This window comes from Gymnodraco acuticeps, unplaced genomic scaffold, assembly GCF_902827175.1.
Source record: "Gymnodraco acuticeps unplaced genomic scaffold, fGymAcu1.1, whole genome shotgun sequence".
NCBI classification, from domain to species: Eukaryota; Metazoa; Chordata; class Actinopteri; order Perciformes; family Bathydraconidae; genus Gymnodraco; species Gymnodraco acuticeps.
In genome coordinates, this window is record NW_022990583.1 from 4,081,991 (window position 1) to 4,100,414 (window position 18,424).

The 18,424-nt window shown below is 40.4% G+C and overlaps 2 protein-coding genes across 5 annotated transcripts; both read left to right on the plus strand.

Moving 5' to 3' along the window:
- Window positions 1-545: 545 nt before the first annotated feature.
- Window positions 546-2,966, plus strand: si:dkey-87o1.2 (uncharacterized protein LOC796684 homolog). Of its 2 annotated transcripts, none has more exons than XM_034228003.1 (4): window positions 546-957; window positions 1,441-1,495; window positions 2,342-2,456; window positions 2,615-2,966. In XM_034228003.1, exons 1-4 carry the CDS (start codon window positions 661-663, stop codon window positions 2,652-2,654), a joined length of 507 nt encoding a protein of 168 aa, XP_034083894.1. In that variant the 5' UTR covers window positions 546-660; the 3' UTR covers window positions 2,655-2,966. The 2 variants fall into 2 exon arrangements, with proteins under 2 accessions (XP_034083894.1, XP_034083893.1); XM_034228002.1 differs by having other exon boundaries at window positions 549-957; window positions 2,339-2,456.
- Window positions 2,967-10,032: 7,066 nt separating this feature from the next.
- them4 (thioesterase superfamily member 4) lies at window positions 10,033-13,559 on the plus strand. 3 transcript variants are annotated; one of them, XM_034228244.1, is made up of 7 exons: window positions 10,033-10,160; window positions 10,345-10,468; window positions 11,493-11,676; window positions 11,766-11,940; window positions 12,335-12,445; window positions 12,701-12,825; window positions 12,948-13,559. In XM_034228244.1, the coding sequence occupies exons 2-7, from the start codon at window positions 10,352-10,354 to the stop codon at window positions 12,989-12,991; spliced, it is 756 nt and encodes a 251-aa protein (XP_034084135.1). In that variant the 5' UTR covers window positions 10,033-10,160; window positions 10,345-10,351; the 3' UTR covers window positions 12,992-13,559. The 3 variants fall into 3 exon arrangements, with proteins under 3 accessions (XP_034084135.1, XP_034084134.1, XP_034084136.1); XM_034228243.1 differs by having other exon boundaries at window positions 10,039-10,468; XM_034228245.1 differs by having other exon boundaries at window positions 10,039-10,468; window positions 11,778-11,940.
- Window positions 13,560-18,424: the final 4,865 nt, after the last annotated feature.

Here is an 18,424-nt window from a genome sequence, read left to right on the forward strand (position 1 = left end):
TGTCTATCCTTTCAAATGACTGACACTCCCTGTGTTCTACTAAAAATTAGGATTCATGGTAAACATATTATCTTATTTTAAAAAAAATCCCAAGGCCACAATACATTTGCTCTGTATTTTTCTTTGTAACAAACAACAAAAGTAAAATGTTTAGATTGGAGTTACAGAAGGCACACAAAATATCAAAAGCCTCTGTTATTTCTAAAGCATTATTGAATACATATAAGTCCCAAACTTGATTCAACAGAACAGTGATAATCAAAACTATCATAGATATTTATTTAAGGAGGAGGTTGTGTTCATACAGTTAGGCTACATTTTAACCAACAAGTAACAAGAACATTTATTCTGACATTTTGGAAAATAGCTTGTTTTACAATCACAAAGGCCTATGATCCATGTTGCACATTTTAAATGCAGTATTGTTGCAATCCGGCAGTATAATATAATATAATGCCTAACCATCCAAAGTGTTTGTTTGGCCGCCGCAGAAGAGGGCGAGTCACAGGAGGAAATAATAGGACTGTCACGCCCAGCCTGTTGAGCAGGTAGAACAGGTACAGTAAACAGACAGGTCGTACTGAGGGAGAGAGCAGGTGGAGACACAACAAAGGGACCAGCAGCTGTATACACCACTAATTTACTTATTTCGCCGTCAAGATGAAGATCGCGCACGTTTTTCTCTTGCTGACTGTGGGTGTCATGTCGGTCGTGATTTTCCAGGCCGGACACCAGGAGATTAAACTGATTAATTTCAGAGCCCGCATTGTGGACAGCGAGGCGGAGAGGGTGAGGGAAGAGCATGCCATCGGCGTGCTGAAAACCGAGATCGAGCAGCGGAAGAAAACGGTGATACAAATGAACACCAGCATACTAAATATCAGGAAGAAGAAGCAAGACATTGAACAATTAACAAAGGACTTCACCCAACGTGTTCAGAGCTGTAACAGTGAGAAGGTAAGACACACACACACACACACACACACACACACACACACACACACACACACACACACACACACACACACACACACACACACACACACGCATTTGTAGGTTTACTGTCTTTTTAAATTTTAAATCATACCAACTTTAACAGGGAAGTAGCCTACCACTCTCCAGGATGCACACAAGTGTAATATTGACATTGGGAAGTTGGCATGACAGGATCCTCATTATTTGGTCACATCCAAGTTTTTCATTTATGATTCTTGTGTAAGAGACCCTCTACACAACTAACATTTCTTTAGTCAATTTTATGTTTTTTCAAACCATCTATGAGCAGGTCTCTGGCAGACACAATACTTAAAGTGGTGCTTTTGCATGATTCTATGTAGGTAAATTTATTTATTTGGTGAAGGACAGCCCTTTTCTATTTAACCTTATTTTGTTTCTCATATATTCAACTGCTGACAAATACTACAACTTTGCCTTTATTAGGTAGGAGCCGAGAACAAGAAGACAGAAACGGAAGCTGCTATTGAAGGCCTTAAAGGTAAGGCAGCTGATATGTTAAAAGTGTGATTCTGTGCATTAATATTGGTCAATCCCAAACTGATCAATATACAGTAAGAGAACAAGACTATCCATAATGAGGACCTACACCCTTTTAAAGGTGGAGTGGAGAAATACTAATGCTGGAGTTGAATACCCTCTTTGAAGGTTCCTAACTGAGTGAAATTACCAACAAGTATAGCCTATTCAGAGGAAGCCGTGATAAGAGCTGGTCGTATTTCTAAAAGGCGAAAGAAAAGTACTTCCTTTCTTATTTTCTTTAATATAGGGTACACTGGATCATCCTTTACCAAAGGGAAGGAGATTTGACACAATGCATAATTGAAAACATCCTTCTAAGAGGGTGTCATTCGGTTTTGGACAGGAATTTTTGCTTGAATTACAAGGCGTTTAGTTTAGTCACTTTACCATATTCCTTATTACATTGCTTTTAGTCAGAGTGCAGTGGGATTTTCCTGTCCCGGACGATGTCTTTTTTTAAGCCTTTATGAATGATCTTTTATTTCTTTTTTTGACATTGTTGCGTTTTCCAATGAGTTCAAAGAAGAGTAGTAAGGAAGTTTGTTTTTCGACTATTGGACTACAGCCACAGACTGGATTAGAGCTGGTATATCAGCATGAAACCACACTATGATAAACCAGTGGAACCAGATGTGCCAGCAATGCATGCAGGCACACTATCATTATGATATCATTTGTTTCATTCTCTCATCTGAGCTAGAAAAAATCCTAGCACAGTTGCCTCTCCCATTTCACTTATTTATTGTGTATTAAATAAGGACATTTATAAAATGTGTATCCCTCTACTCTGTCTTCTCCTCAGCAGGTCATGAAGAGGCTAAACTGAAGGCAGCAGCAGAAATTCAGGCGTTGAAACAACAGATTTTGGAGAGAGACATAGCTATTTGTGTCTTTGCAGATACAACCAAAGACGAAGCGAGGTAAGATCAGACTATGTACTTGCATCTTCAGAAAAAGTGTATGTGTGTGTGTCATCAGAAAGTTACAACAGAATATCTCATTACGGAGTAGAACTACAACCTTATCTCATCATGAGTCTATTGACTAAACTAACATTTTTTTCTTCTTGAATTTGCAGGTCGCTGTGTGGAATGCCTCAAGCTGTACAATTAAGTTAACTCAGAAACACTGAACTTTGACTTCTTTAAAAAAGGAAGCTGGCCACGCAAAGAAGATTAGACTCTGTAATATCTCTACAGCTCTGTTCAGTTTCTTATGGGAAAATAAAAACTGTAGCTTTAGGAAAACAAAACAACAACAAACTCTGTACATTCATTAATTGGACAAAAGTGGTAAAATTGGTTACATGGTTTTGTAGCATTTTTGTAATATGATTGTTTTAATTAGATCTAGTCATGTCTATTGTCTCTGTTAACCCCTTTGATGCTTATGATTACATTTGTTACACATAAAGGATTTTCAGTATCAAATAGATGTCAAGCCTCACATGACTGAACCAGTAAAGCTACATTGTGTTGTACCTTTACCAGGCTGGTATACAGCCTATGTTTGTGTGGCCCTGCCCCCTGATGACTCATGAGTGACTGCCCGGAGCCATACAATAACACATTTTGATTGGTCTCTGAGGCCCTCGTGCCTGTGAAGAATTTGTTATCTAAATGTTCTGCACCAAGTTGAACAAAAGGCCTTAATGTCAGAAATAGGAATAATTTACCTTGCATGTCCTGCTTCGCCCTCTGACGCAGATGCCCCAACCTTGGGCAGCTGCTATCTCCCTTAAGGAGGGGCTGGCCTAGCATATTGTTGATGTTACCAGTTTATGACCGGGCAACTCTCGGTCAGAGATAGTTATTGTTATGGGACACCTGGAACACATCCTTCTTGGGGTGTAGATGACCCGAGCCATAAGCGACAACAAATGTGATTCAGTGTCCTCAGCTGTTTAGTCTATCTATTGAAGAATGTTGATTATTACACTCCGAACTAGTTAAAACCTGGATCCAGGGGCGCTGCCGCCAGGGATTTTGAGCCCCATGAAAAGATATCACATTGGGCCCCACGCCAACCAAGCACAATTGCTGTAAGCACAATTGCTGTAACCACACCTCCAGAACCCAACCGACTCATTTATAACTCTACCTGTACAGCAGGGGTGCCCAACCAGTCGATCGCGATTGACCGGTCGATCGCGGGGAGATTCCCAGTCGATCGCGAGATGTGTCTAAAAATAGAACAACAATATTCTGTTTTATCGTTAATGTCCTGTAACATAATCTTCCTGTGGCAGAATAATGCACTTGAACGCATCAAAGCTTTGTGATTGGCCGGCGTGACCCCATGTGTCGGGGCGTGGCTGGTGAACAGTGGGCAGTGCACTAGTTCGCTAACGTTGTCCGTAGGAGTGACAGTCCGCACACACAAGACCGCAATTATGGCAGAAGCAAAACATATATCATTTTCACTCCGAGTGGGAGGATGATTATTTTTGTATCTATTCCAATTCAAAGTCCATCTGTCTCATCTGCAATGTGAGCGTGGCTTTATCGAAGAAGGGTAATTTAGGAGCGGCATTTCAAAACAGTGCACAAACGCTAAGAGACGGAATTCCCTCCTAATTCTGCCCTACGCTCCAAAAGGGGAGGGGCCTGAAAGGACAGCTACATGCACAGCAGTCCATTTCCACCAGGCCCAACAACAAGAGCAAGGCTGCTACCATAGCATCTTATCGTGTCAGTCACGTTCTTGCGAAACACATGAAGTCTTTCAAAGACGGCGAAGTTGTGAAAGAAGCATTCCTGGAGGCTGCCGATGCGTAATAAAAATAACAGTAGCATTTCAACAGGTTTTTGACATGATAAAAACTCAAGTTAGATACCGTTATTAATCAGCTGTAAGTTTTAGTTTGTTTGAACTTATTCATTATAATTATTGTACAAAATGGTATAATAATGCAAACTTAAATTGATTATAGTCTATTATCAATTCAGGTTAAGAAACTAGTGTTGCTTGCATCCTATTTTAAAGGCATTTCTTTTTATAATCTACTAAAATGCAACAAAAAAAGGGTTTGATTCTATTCATTTTGTCTTTTTTATTGCACTGTTGCAGCAGATTCCTGTGTAGCTTCAGATCTGAGTTGTTTTATTAGTAAGCCTAATTTATACTTTTGTAGCAACACTATTTTTTATATAATGGCAAAGAAAGGGTTCAGAGTATTTTCTTTTCTTCCTGTGTCATATGTGGCAGCACTGTTCAATGTTTCTTGAAAACATTACCCACTGTAGTATGTGACGTGTGAATAAACTCCAACTCTGTATCAACAACACTGTTGTGTAACTTCAGTTAAATACTTGTATGTGTGTAGATTAGAAAGAGGTAAGATAAAGGATCTGCAGTATTTTATGAAGTGTTAATCGTACAAAGGTCAGTTTTATACAAGTAGAAGTGTGTATTTACCTGGTAGTAGGCTGTCAGTAATGGCTACGCCCATCTATTTGGACTGGTAGATCTCGGCAGACTGGCAATTTTAAAAGTAGCTCTCGGTTCAAAAAAGGTTGGGCACCCCTGCTGTACAGGCTTGCATCTATCTTGTAGTCCAATACTAACTGCACAATATTTACTGACACTGAGCTGTGAAAATATAACACTGTGCAGACGTACAAGTTTCTGCTGCAGTAGAATTCACTATTTGATATAAGACTAACATTCCTGACAATAGATCTCAATAGTCATCTTTTATGGTGTAAATGCATTTTTAATAATAACATTTTTGAATGAAACATTCTCAACAAGAATGCATAAATATAACTTAAATATGTGGAAAAATACTGTGTGTGAAATTAGATGTTAGCTTTGTGTTTTGATATATATATATTTTGTATTCCAGTCTCCCTTCAAATATGTTAAGTGGCATGTCATTCAACACAATGCTGCTCACCTCCTTCAGTTGGGAGAAAAGCTGGTTCAGGTTCAGCATTATGGAGGGACAGGGCTGCTGAGCCTACAGTAGATGGATCTGTTGGTCCTGGCAGGGACAACGGATTTAGTATGAATAGCTGCTAAAAATGTACCTGCATTTATTAAATGTCTTTAGTCCCTCTCTCTTGTCTTTCTCTCCTTTCTTTTCTTTTTTGAAAGCCTGACTTTGTTAGTCGTTGAGACATGCACATAAGTAGCATCCCTCCTCACATGCTCTCACTCTGCTAGAAAGTGCCCGTGCTGCGCCTGCACGGCGGTTGGAGGCAGGACCAAGCCATTACATGTAAATAGAGGGGGGTGTACAGAGGCTTTGGATAATTAACTTTTGGAAGAAAATAAGTTAAATGAATCGTAAGTTTAGTGAGTACATTATCAATATCGCGTTCTATTAAATGTGGGGTAGGTACGTTTGAGAAACCGGCGCGAGATACACTTTTTGTTATATTCCATGGAATGCTCTTAACATCCCGATAGCAATGAATATCTTAAGTGCTTTGACAAAAATCCATAAAAAAATGTCATCTGTGGAAGCCGTAGTACTGTAAAAAGCACGACCAATCATTTTAGCCGGCCCGGCTAAAATAACTGCATGGCCTACCTGCCTGTCAGCCTTCCATCTGTGCACAAACTTATCTCGTGCCCTCATTGGTCATGTGAGCGTTCGTGTGTGTTGGAGGAGGGGCTCTGTAAGGAAGTGGCAGATCTTTTCCAAAATTACCTACCCCACCTTTAATGTTAATTATTGATGAATGATGAAAGGTTATTTAAACGTTTTTTCTTAATGTTCTAAAATTGTTTGGGCCCCTGTCAGTCACGTGCCCTTAGAATCGTCCTAACGTTTCACCCCCTTACGGCGCCCCTGCCTGGAACTACAGGAGAGTTCTTCTGAATTGGTTTGGCATCTCAACTGTGTGGTCAGATCGTGGCCCATAACATGACTTGTGAATTTTCCGGCCGAAGCTCCAAATAAACCGTCAGTGTTTGCCATCAAAGCTCCAGCTCTCCTCATGTCTCTCTGAGTCCTGTTTCCAATTGCTTCAGAAGTTTCCTCCACACTTAATACATATGGAGATATATCCCATCAATGACAATGTTGGAGTGCAAAAATGGTCAGGTGATTGAAGGCTCAATCAAGATGAATGTCATGACATGCAAATACACATTTTAGAATCATTAAAGTCACAATGATCTCATATTTCCCAATTTCTTTTTTATATGACATATTTTCTTCAAAGGGATAATGCAGGGCCATAACCACCACCTTAACTTGGAAATAAATCAAATGTGCACATATTCATCATGACACATTATTACGTTTTATACATAGGTTTTATATCGTATATTTAACAGAACCCAAACTACTATGATAAATAACACAATGTGAATGGCATGTTCCTCTACCTCCCCCTAGTGCAGAACAAAGATAATATACTGATGGTCTTCATGCAATATTTGTAGTCTGGTTAGAGTCTAATCCCTAAAAGGTGTAGTTTTTGTAATTTGTTTCACCTCTAGCAAACTTTAAACCGAGAGAATCTGTCTTAGGCAAGGCAAGGCAAGTTTATTTATATAGCACTTTTCAACACAAGGCAATTCAAAGTGCTTTACAAAAAATGAAAGACATTAAGAAAATGGCATTTAAAATCAGTCATTAAAAAGAAAAGCTAATAAAATAAACATTAAAAGAAAAAGTACATGGATAAAAGTTACAGTGCAGTCTAAGATATGAATAGTTCAATTAAAAGCAGCGACAAAAAGAAAAGTCTTCAGCCTGGATTTAAAATTAGTCAGAGTTGTAGCGGACCTGCAGGTTTCTGGGAGTTTGTTCCAGATATTTGGAGCATAATAACTGAACGCTGCTTCTCCATGTTTAGTTCTGACTCTGGGGACAGAAAGCTGACCAGTCCCTGAAGACCTGAGAGATCTGGATGGTTCATAATTTAGCAGGAGGTCAGACATGTATTTTGGGCCTAAACCATTCAGTGCTTTATAAACCAGCAGCAGTATTTTGAAATCTATTCTTTGACACACAGGAAGCCAGTGTAAAGACTTCAGAACAGGAGTGATGTGATCCACTTTCTTAGTGTTAGTGAGGACTCGAGCAGCGGCGTTCTGAATCAGCTGCAGCTTTCTAATAGATTTTTTAGTGAGACCTGTGAAGACACCATTGCAGTAGTCGAGTCTACTGAAGATAAAAGCATGGACAAGTTTTTCCAAATCCTGCTGTGACATTAGTCTTTTAATCCTAGATATATTCTTTAGGTGATAGCAGGCTGATTTAGTAACTGTTTTAATGTAACTGTTGAAACTCCGGTCAGAGTCCATGACTACACCTAGATTTCTGGCTTCATGTTGTTTTGAACATTGCAGACTGAAGCGCAGCGCTAACTTTTATATGTTCTGCCTTGGCTCCAAAAACCATTACCTCAGTTTTATCTTTTGTTAAATCTTAATCAATTGAACAACTCCAAGTCCTATCTGCTGAAGTTCACTGTTAAACAAAATATGTGGATGTGTCTTCCACGGTCATATAAAATCTAAATGGAGTTGAATGAAAGTGTTTCTTCAGTCATTTTAAAGAATTTAATGCATTGTATGCTGAAGTGTGGGCTTGCTATAAACTATGGAGTCATAATTGACTGCTATTGTGCTGACTGTGTGAAGTGAACTCTGATTACGTTAAAACATATATAAATGCTTTGATAAGAATAAAGACAGTTATTTTGTGTTGTCATGAGAACCTGGATATCAATCAATCAATGTTTCAATCAATCAATGTTTATTTATAGAGCCCAATATGTTACATTTGTCTCAGTGCATGGACTTCACAGTTTGTATAGAATATCAATCAGTATGACAATACGACACCCTCTGTGCTTAGACCCTCACATCGTACAAGGAAAAACTTCCAAAGAAGGAAAAACCCCACAGTTTAAAGGGGAAAATGGGAGAAACCTCAGGGAGAGCAACAGAGGAGGGATCCCTTTCCCAGGACGGACAGACGTGCAATAGATGCCGTGTGTAAATTGAAAAGATAATACATTTGCAACATAGGTCCAAATGTTTGGAAATGCATGTGTGTATAATAGGAAGATGAATCCACAAGGATATCCATCCAGGACCACAGCCACGACTCAAGATCCAGGGCTCGCGATCCAGGACACAGGACCGCAGGATCATCCATGACTCTGGATCCCGGCGTATATAAACACCAAAAAGAAAGAAATTTGGGAAAGCTGGGTTAATCGGAACATGAGAGTACACAGGTATAGACAGAGAGAAGGAAGAAGTAAGATGTCCCCCGACAAACTAAGCATATCAGCAAAACTAGGGGCTGAATCTAATCAGCCCTAACTATAAGCTTTATCAAAAAGGAAGGTCTTAAGCGCACTCTTAAAAACGGATAGGGTGTCTGCCGCCCGAACACAAACTGGAAGCTGATTCCACAAATGTGGAGCTTGATAAGAAAAGGCTCTGGCTCCCATTGTACTTTTAGAGACTCTAGGAACAACCAACAACCCTGCATTCTTGGAACGCAATGCCCTAGTAGGACAGTAGGGTATAACGAGTTCTTTAAGGTAAGATGGCGCCTGCCCATTAAGGGCTTTGTAGGCGAGAAGAAGAATTTTAAATACTATCCTGTGTTCTATAGGGAGCCAGTGTAAGACAGCCAGAACAGGAGTAATGTGGTCCCTTTTCCTAACTCTGGTTAGTACACGAGCTGCAGCATTTTGAATCAGCTGAAGCGACTTGAGTGACTTCTTGGTACACCCTGATAATAAAGAGTTACAATAATCCAGCCTTGAAGTAACAAATGCATGGACTAGTTTCTCTGCATCGTTTGAGGCAAGATATGCCTGATATTTGCAATGTTACGTAGATGGAAGTAGGCGGTCCTTGAAATTGATTTTATGAGGGCGTTAAAGGATAAATCCTGATCAAATATAACACCAAGATTCCTTACAGTCTCACTGGAGGCCAAATTAATGCCATCCATAGTTAGTATATCTTTAGATAATTTGTTTCGTAGATTCTTCAGGCCAAGTATAATAACTTCAGTTTTGGTCAACAGAAACTGAACAGGCAGATTCGAAGGATTTATTTCTTTGCAAATGTTATTTTAAATACAATTAAATCAAATTATTTTTGGTAAAACTAATGAAAAATATAACTAAACAAATATATATTTTTAAAAGTCACACGAAGCAGATGCTTGCCACTGTCCCCAACACATATGATGAAAATACAAATACATAATGTTGGCCAATATTAACACCAGATACGATTACATAATACAATATTGGCTGGAGAGCTTAGAAGGTAATACATTACCATTATAAAATAAAACTAAAAAAAGCTTTATTCCGAACATAGTACAACACAATAATTACTGTGTGTGTGTGTGTGTGTGTGTGTGTGTGTGTGTGTGTGTGTGTGTGTGTGTGTGTGTGTGGAACAGGGTTTCGCCTTTTGGAACAGCCAATCACAATGCAAGGTGTAAACCACATGATGTCACTGACGCTGTCGATTGGAGGATTTGACTCCCTCAAGTCGGAAGTTCACACAGGCACTAATGTGATCACACATGAAAGTCACCGGTATTGTATACGAGCACAGAGGGCGCATTTTTATTTTTCGAAGACTCTATACAACAGAAACATGAATTACAGTTAAACATGCTTACGGTATGTTTTATATTATACGGGTTATCACTGTTTACTAACACGACCATCCTTAGATACGTTGCTAGCTAACGTTAGCAACTGCCTATCGTCACTGCGTCTATTATCTAACGTTGCCTCAAAATACAGGCACCTCTTTCAATCATTTTCTGTGAAACCTTTTCAACATACTCGTCTTTTAAAACAGTCTACACATGGCAAGGAGCATCGGTCGAATATGTAAGGGCTTTCAACGCCTAGGCTTACTCTCTAAACAGACTCAACTCATCCCATTTACCAGAGTTCCAGTTGGGACTGTACGGACCATAGTGGTATGTATAATAATCTCACTGTATACATTTACTAAAGTGCTTGAAAAATAAACAGTTCGGGTTTTCCTCTGTGCGACACGGGAAATCCTCTCACTCATTCCAGATGATTCTCAGCCCAGTTAGCTGCTGTGATTCGATGGTGTGTTCATGTACAAACACTGGGGACGTTAGAGGAATATATTATAACTGTATATTTGAATCACTAAGTGAAAGAAGTGGGTAACATTTACCCAACTCTGTTTAACAGCATATGCCGTTTATATTGCAAAATGTGTTTATTGGGTAAACCTGTAACACACTTATTACAATCCGATTCAAAACACTAGACCACAAATTCTACCCCTTTTTAGGTTTTTTATTTGGGTTGTTGTTTGCAGAGGTGTTGCACTGGACTGCATTATATTGAGAGGTATTTCTATTATTTTGCCTAACCAATTTATTGACATGAGGGGCAAGAATATTAAAAACACATTTTGATATCATGCAGTCCATTGCAACACCAATTCAAACTCAACACATCCCTGTTCTGTCTCAGATGTCAATTACATGTATTTACTACAGCACTTGTGCCAGCAAGCAAAACCTTATCATGAGATATAATGTCAGAATTCAATTTTGCTCAGGGCTGCTCCAAATGACACACTCACTTCATTGTTTGGGTCTGCAGAGGCACACATATTAGGCCGGATATACCCAGGACTACAAGGTCTTAAAGAGGGATGTATAGGTCTCTTTTTAGTCCTTTTCTTTAAACATGCACATCACAAGAAATGTAGGCACACAAAGGTCTTATAATCTTCAGAAGTGGTCAGTCTGTTAATTATCTCGCATCAGAACAGTTGCGATGCTCTATGTGGGTTATTCAACAAAGGATTTACTATAACTGTGATTCATCAATTTACATACTGTACATGCAGGCATATTTTTAACACACGAAAAATTGTGAGTTTGTCAGTCTGTTAATTCTACAGGACAGTCTTAACACACTCCCACCAACGGTTTAAATAATTTCCCTGTTTTGCAGACACTGCCATCATTCCTATTCCCCCAGCCCCGGGACTTCAGCCTGCCTAACCCCTCATGGGGCTCAGAAATGACGCGCATGTACGAGCATTATGAAAGCCAGTGTGAGATGGAGACGGAGGGAGGACAGAAAGGGCCGTGGCGGAGACTGCCAAGCTACAATCGCCTCCTCAAATATGCTACAGGTAAAGTGTTTGTCTCTCTGCTTGTTTTTGAAAAAATATATTATATATTATGTTTTATTTCCCTAAGATGCCATGTTAGCTGCTAAAAGTTTTTCCATCAGGTGGAGTATATCTTAGTAAGATGATCCAGTCAAAGGCTCGCCTGTTTACGCGGAACATCAGAAACCCGGGGGCAGCATTTGAGTATGTTTTGTTTGTCAACAAAGAAGAGCAGAAGTGTGTGTGCATACTCCAAGCTGGACACCTTCTGGAGGGGCCGCCAGGGTGAGGAAATGTTAATGTTGCAAATATGTGTGTAAAAATGTATGTGATTTAAAAATGTGCACATGCTTTTTCTACTCCACACTAACATCAACATGTTAAACACATTTGCACACTTTATGGTTTTGAATATTTGATCTTTTCTTCATCTGAATTATGCTAGTACGGGGCACCTTAGTATTGGATTTCAGCCACAGGTCTGGTTGCAGGTCATACCCCTTACTCCCTGCCCACATTTCCTGTCTGCCTCTATATTACCAGCAAAAGCTAAATTCCATAAACAAATCAAAATAAATGACAAAAGAAGAAAGTCTATTTGTATATCTTCAAACTTTGGAAAACTGCCGTTTTTAAACTTTGTGTTTGATGTCTAATATACGTGTTTGTGTGTTTCCAGACATGTCCATGGGGGGGCAATAGCCACTATGATTGATACTGTCACAGGGACTCATGCTACCTTCCTCTCTGGACCTGTTATGACTGCCAACCTCAACATCAACTACCGCAGGTACAAGAAGAACATCATTTTATAGACATGCAACAGTTGATTGGATGTCAAAAGATTTAGTTTTTTGCCGTCCATAGCCCAACTGAATGACTGATTGAAGCTTTGTTTAAATCTTCACCAGTGAGAAATTACAGCCTGGAAATGCTTCTTTTTAATCGGCTTGTATGATGATAGACAAACTAACATCTCCATACTATATGGCTATTCATCCTTCATGGTCAGTTTCTTCCTGACAAACCCTTGTCTTGTCCCCAGGCCCATCCCACTGGGAAGCACAGTGTTGCTTGAATCCTGTCTGGAAAAGAAGGAAGGCCGGAAAACATTTATTACATGTAGAGTGACAAGCACCGATGGCTCCAAACTTCACACAGAAACATCAGGTAATGTACATTTTTCATAATCACAACAGAACGTCGTATTAAAGTTTGTGGTTGGTAACACCTCTGCTCTTCCTCCTTTTTTAACGCCTCTGTCCTGTTTTCTGTTCTGTTTCCTCGTGCAGCACTGTTCCTGTCAATCACTGCCAGCCATCTACTGGGAGGCTGACACAAACACACCGGCCTACCACAGATTCTAACACTGTGGACACAATGAGCGTGTGTGTGTGTGTGTGTGTGTGTGTGTGTGTGTGTGTGTGTGTGCGTGCGTGTTAGTGGGCGAGTGCGCCTTAGTGGGCGAGTGCGTGTGTCATTGGTTTGGAGTATGTTTTGGGGAATGTGTACTTATTTGCCATGTTATTTAAGAAATAGCTTCTCTACATATGACATTGTTGAACTTTTATTATATCTTTATATTCATACATCTCCACTGGTCAGTATGTATTTATAAACAAACTGTGCAGCTTCATGAAAAATACCTTTAGACCTCCAGAGTACATATCTAAACATTATTTATTTAACTGATTGTGTTGGGGGCTATTTATTGTAACTTTTACAGTATTGATTATGATTTTATCTAACACTGAAGCCTTATAGTAACTTTTACAGTATTGATTATGATTTTATCTAACACTGAAGCCTTTGAAAGTGATATTATTGCTCAAAACATAGTGATTATGAAGATTTTGTTTCCTCCAATAAAGCCTTACCTATTGGTACTATATGAACGAGGAAAACCATGTGTTTATTCGTTTGTCAACAAGTGAAATTGTTTACAACAGGGCAACAGTTTTAACTGCCAATATAACTTAACATAATATAACGTATATTATAAGGTTTAAAAAGGCAGAATAGAGAGGTGTCATGTGCTCTTGTCTGTTTGCCATAAAAGGATTAAGGATTTATATATATATATAAATTCTGATATTTGAGTATGAGGTGTAGATTTGCAGCCATGAGATTATAATGACTTCAATGGGGAACAAGGGGATCAAACTCAAAATCATCTTGTTCATTGGCTGGTTTTACTCAATCATGCTGACACTGAATGTGTTTCGACAGTCAAAAATGACTGAGCGTGCCACAATACGCCATAATTAGTAATACTGTCCACATCACAGAGACCTGTGCTGCTCCGGCAGCTACTGCAGCCCACGAGGCTGAAAAAGTGCAGTGAGAGACCTGAGACTATAAAGAGAGCTATTTTGGGTTATGTACTGTACTGAATGTGGGTTGAAGGCATTGCATCCTTTGATTTGTAAATGAAGCTATGAAACATCTGAATTAAATGTCAATATCTCACACTAGTATACTACTAGTACACAGTGCTTGAATTGGAATGAAAAAGGTGCCAGTACTCTAAAATCAGCAACTTTTTCAAGTCAATTTTATATATACAGCCCACAAACAAGAATTTGGCTACTATAATGCTGGTGGGTTTGTCTCTTTACTACTGTATATTTTAGAAAGGTTCACTGTACTTAACATTTTTTATGATAGGCAGCGGATATGGCTAAAGCTCAGTAAGGTCAATATTAACTGAAAATATAGCAATCAAAGTCTAGATCTTCTGCTGAAGACACATGAAGCAGAGACCTTTCAGGTGAGAGCCCCTCTGGTGGTGTTCAACATTAATGACAAGGAAACAAAGCTCTGGTCAGAAGCATTTTTTATAAAAAGCTTTAACAAAATTAAGTATTTCTGTACATTTTGAATGCAATCTAACTTTCCAACTCAGAAAACGAAAAAGTGCCAAAAGTCTTCTCACATGGCTGAGCTGCTTTGCAATATACTTCACCACTGAAGAATACAAATATGTATAAAGTAAACTATGATGCAATCTAACTTTCCAACTCAGAAAAATGATAAAGAGCATGAACAAAGAACATGTAAAAACAAATGCAAAATGTGCACAATCTAAAATGAGAAACTGTAACTGCAAGTAACAAAGTCTGAGCCATGGTAAAGAGTTACATTGAACACCAAGCTGATCAGATAACTCCCTGGTTGGTCTGAAGTCCTTCTATCTCCAGGATCTGTACAAATCGGCACATTATGCCAAAAGTCTTCTCACTGGGTGAGCTGCTTTGCAATATACTTCACATTGTTAGAAAAGGCTCCAGAAGGCCTTGGGGACATCAGTATCAGGGGCTGGAGCTGGACAGGCTCTTTCATCAGCACTTCTCCTTCCCTTTGCCAGCCAGGACCTCACATACTGTTCCGGATTGAACTGTCCTAGTGATGGTCCATTACATTTAATGAAAACCAGGCTGGACAGTCGGCTGACAGAGAGAGCATTCCTTTTTGCAGTAAGGATATCGTTCATGCAGCTGAATGCCCGCTCACACTCACTAGTGGAGACAGCGATGGTTCGGACTGCTTTCAGTAGAGGCTCCATGGCAGCAGGTGTACGGGATGCCCTGGTTTCCTTGTATTCGCGAAAGCCCTGAACAGTCTCTCTTCTGTCCACTTTCAGCACTTCGCACAAACGTAGCACCTCTACGTCCCCATACTGTATGTCTAACTCCTCTTCAGGCCAACTTCCAGGATGGATAACTTTCATGTCCTGGATTAGCTGATTGTCCCGGGCCTCCCGGCCATGTAATGGGATTTCTCTTGTGCTGACATGAGAGGAGGTTGTGGAAGTCATTCTGTGTCTCAGATTCTCTACCATACTGCGGAAAAAACTGACCTGCATGAATCTGTACAAGCCTGCCATTCTCACGCAGGGCAACACCCTTGAAGGACTTCTCAGCTAGAGCTGTATGAACTGTAATCATGTGTGGGCCAGGCATGGTGACCATGGATTCAAAAACTCGTATTTCTCGAGTTAAGAGCCTATCTGCTGTAGGCAGTGTCATCTCTCTTTTTTGGAGTTGCCGAGAGAGGTCGCTGAGCTCTGTGAGCGCATCGTACATCAGTCCCAGATTGCTGACAAACGTTGCAGATGTGAGCACATCATCCAGGCCCTTGTACTTTGCTCTGTCTCTGGAATCCCTGCTCGTGTCGTTTGCAGCATTTGTGAAGTGATCATGAAGCACTCGGTAGTTTTCCCAGACTGCTCTGACGCTCCTTTCACTTGAAGCCACCCAGCGGATGGACAAAACACGCCCTATCACCAGGAGACGCTGTCCGACTGCTTGCGCACACTGCGCTAACTGCCTCTGATTTTTGGGGGAGGCATGGAACAAGGAATAGAGTTTGTCAAAAAAGATCTGGAAATGATTGAGCCCTGAGACTTCCTTGACCACATCCCCAACTGCCAGCTCTAGACGATGATTGGAGCAGTGCCACACAAACAGGCTTGGGAATTTACTACACAACTGGGTAGCAACGCCTGTTCTCTTCCCTAGCATGACTGAAGCCCCATCACATGCAAAAGAAACGAAACACTGACCTAAAAAGTCCTCGTTAAAATCTCTTCCAAGACACTCCATTAACGCCTTTGTGATGTCATCAGCCGTTGTTCCATCCAACTCGATCAGCTCCCAAAAAAACGTTTCGGGCTCAGCATCAGCTAATGCTGAGCGTAGACACACAACAAGCACTGTTTTACCACTAATAGTGGTAGATTCATCGACCAAAACACAGAGTTTTCTTTGGTTTTCTGTAATGTCTTTTGCCATTTTTTTCTTCAGCTCATGAGCTATGTGGTCGATGATTTCGCCACAGGTTTTATTGGAGTGCAAAACCCTGCCCACGTTCAGCCCATTCAGTTTCTGTACATTCAAATCAATTGGCATGTCTGTGAATGGCCGGCTATGTTTGCCAATTTTATATGCCGTTCGAAAAACTCTGATAGTGGTGTCTAATTCAGATGTATGCATAGACTGCACTTGATGTTGAATAGTTTCACGTGAAGCAGATGTAAGGATGTCAGCAGCTTTTACATGGGCTTGTGATTCTTTATGTTCTTTGATTTTTTTTTATCAGGCTAGCTTGTTGTTTACCCTTGTCAACACCGAAATGAGACACTGCACACTCACCCCATTCAGTTGACAGTTTCAGTCCTTGTCCAGTGTGTATTCCCAAAGATTTGACATCTCTGCATATCCGACATCCTAGCTTCTTATCTTTAAGAAGGAGCCATGCATTGGTCTTGCAAACATATTGCACCTGGTCCGTTGTCCAGCAGTCAGGTGCATCGCTTTGCCCGGTGTTGGTGGTGGCAGTTGCGCCAGCAGCAGCTAACTTTAGAGGCTCTGGAGGAGGCGGCGGAGCTAGTGCTAATGCTAATGCACTAGAACTTGGAGCAGGAGGATCAACCAAAGAAAGCTCCCCATCAGACACAATTTCCAACACAGGCACAGCATTCTCTGTATTTGAAGTTTCTTCCGGCGACAACCGCTGTCTTTTTGCACTTTTATTAATCCACGCTAACATTTTAGAAATGCTAATTTGTGACGTGACTTGCTTTCCTTCTCTCGGGGGCGTGCCTGCTCTGTTCTATCACTCTACATAGCCACCCACTGGGTGGGAGTTGCACTGCATAAACACAACACACGTGCATCTAGGTATGTACATTGTAAAGCATTAAAACATGGTTTTACTAACAGTTTTCAGTATGTTGTTACTTCGGCATTATTATTATTATTATTATTTTGAAACGTGTATTACTATTAAATCACGGTCAAATAGGTTAATTTTGACATAGTCGTTTCCACCACAGTATTTACATGGAGAAGATAAGCCCCGCCCCCTCTCCAGCACGTTCTGTTTGAATGACAGGAGTAAACAGCTGACAGCCGCTGTGAAACTCCAGCGGTTAGAGCGATGAGAATGTCCGTTCGGCACCTCATGACGCATCTACTGAGTACCGGGCGGCTGTATATATATATATATGGATGTATAATAAGAACGGCGGGAGAGTGTTGAGTACTGGCACGGTGCATGAGTACCGGAGTACCGCCAGCATGCCGGTACTGAGCAAGAAGTGCCGGTACTCCATGGGTCAGAACCAGAAGTGCCGGTACTGCGTACCGGTGAGTACCGGCCCAATTCCAGCACTGCTAGTACATTAGTAGTGTTTACATTGTACTTGACATGTTGATAACCAAGCGTTACTTGTATGTAACTACTCACTGAGAACAAAGCCCCATGCTCTTTGTTTTACCCAAACTATAAGTGACATCTTATGTTGATGTTCATGAAACATCGCAATTATTTCAGCTGGACTTAAAGGTGGGGTAAGTTTGAGAAACCGGCTCGAGATACACTTTTTGATATATTCCATGGAATGCTCTTAACATCCCGATAGCAATGAATAGCTTAAGTGCTTTGACAACAAATCCATAACAAAATTTCATCTGTGGAAGCCGTATTGTAAAAAGCGCGACCAATCATTTTAACCGGCCCGGCTAAAATGACTGGATGGACTACTGTACCTGCCTGTCAACCTTCCACCTGTGCACAAACTTATCTCGTGCCCTGATTGGTCATGTGCGCGTTCGTGTGTGTTGGAGGAGGGGCTCTGTAAGGAAGTGGCAGATTTGTTCCGGCTGTGTATTTTCAAATTCTAACGCACTCGAGCTGGTTGCTCCAAAATTACCTACCCCACCTTTAAGCAACATTTAAAAAAGGAGCTAATATTTGTATCCATTAA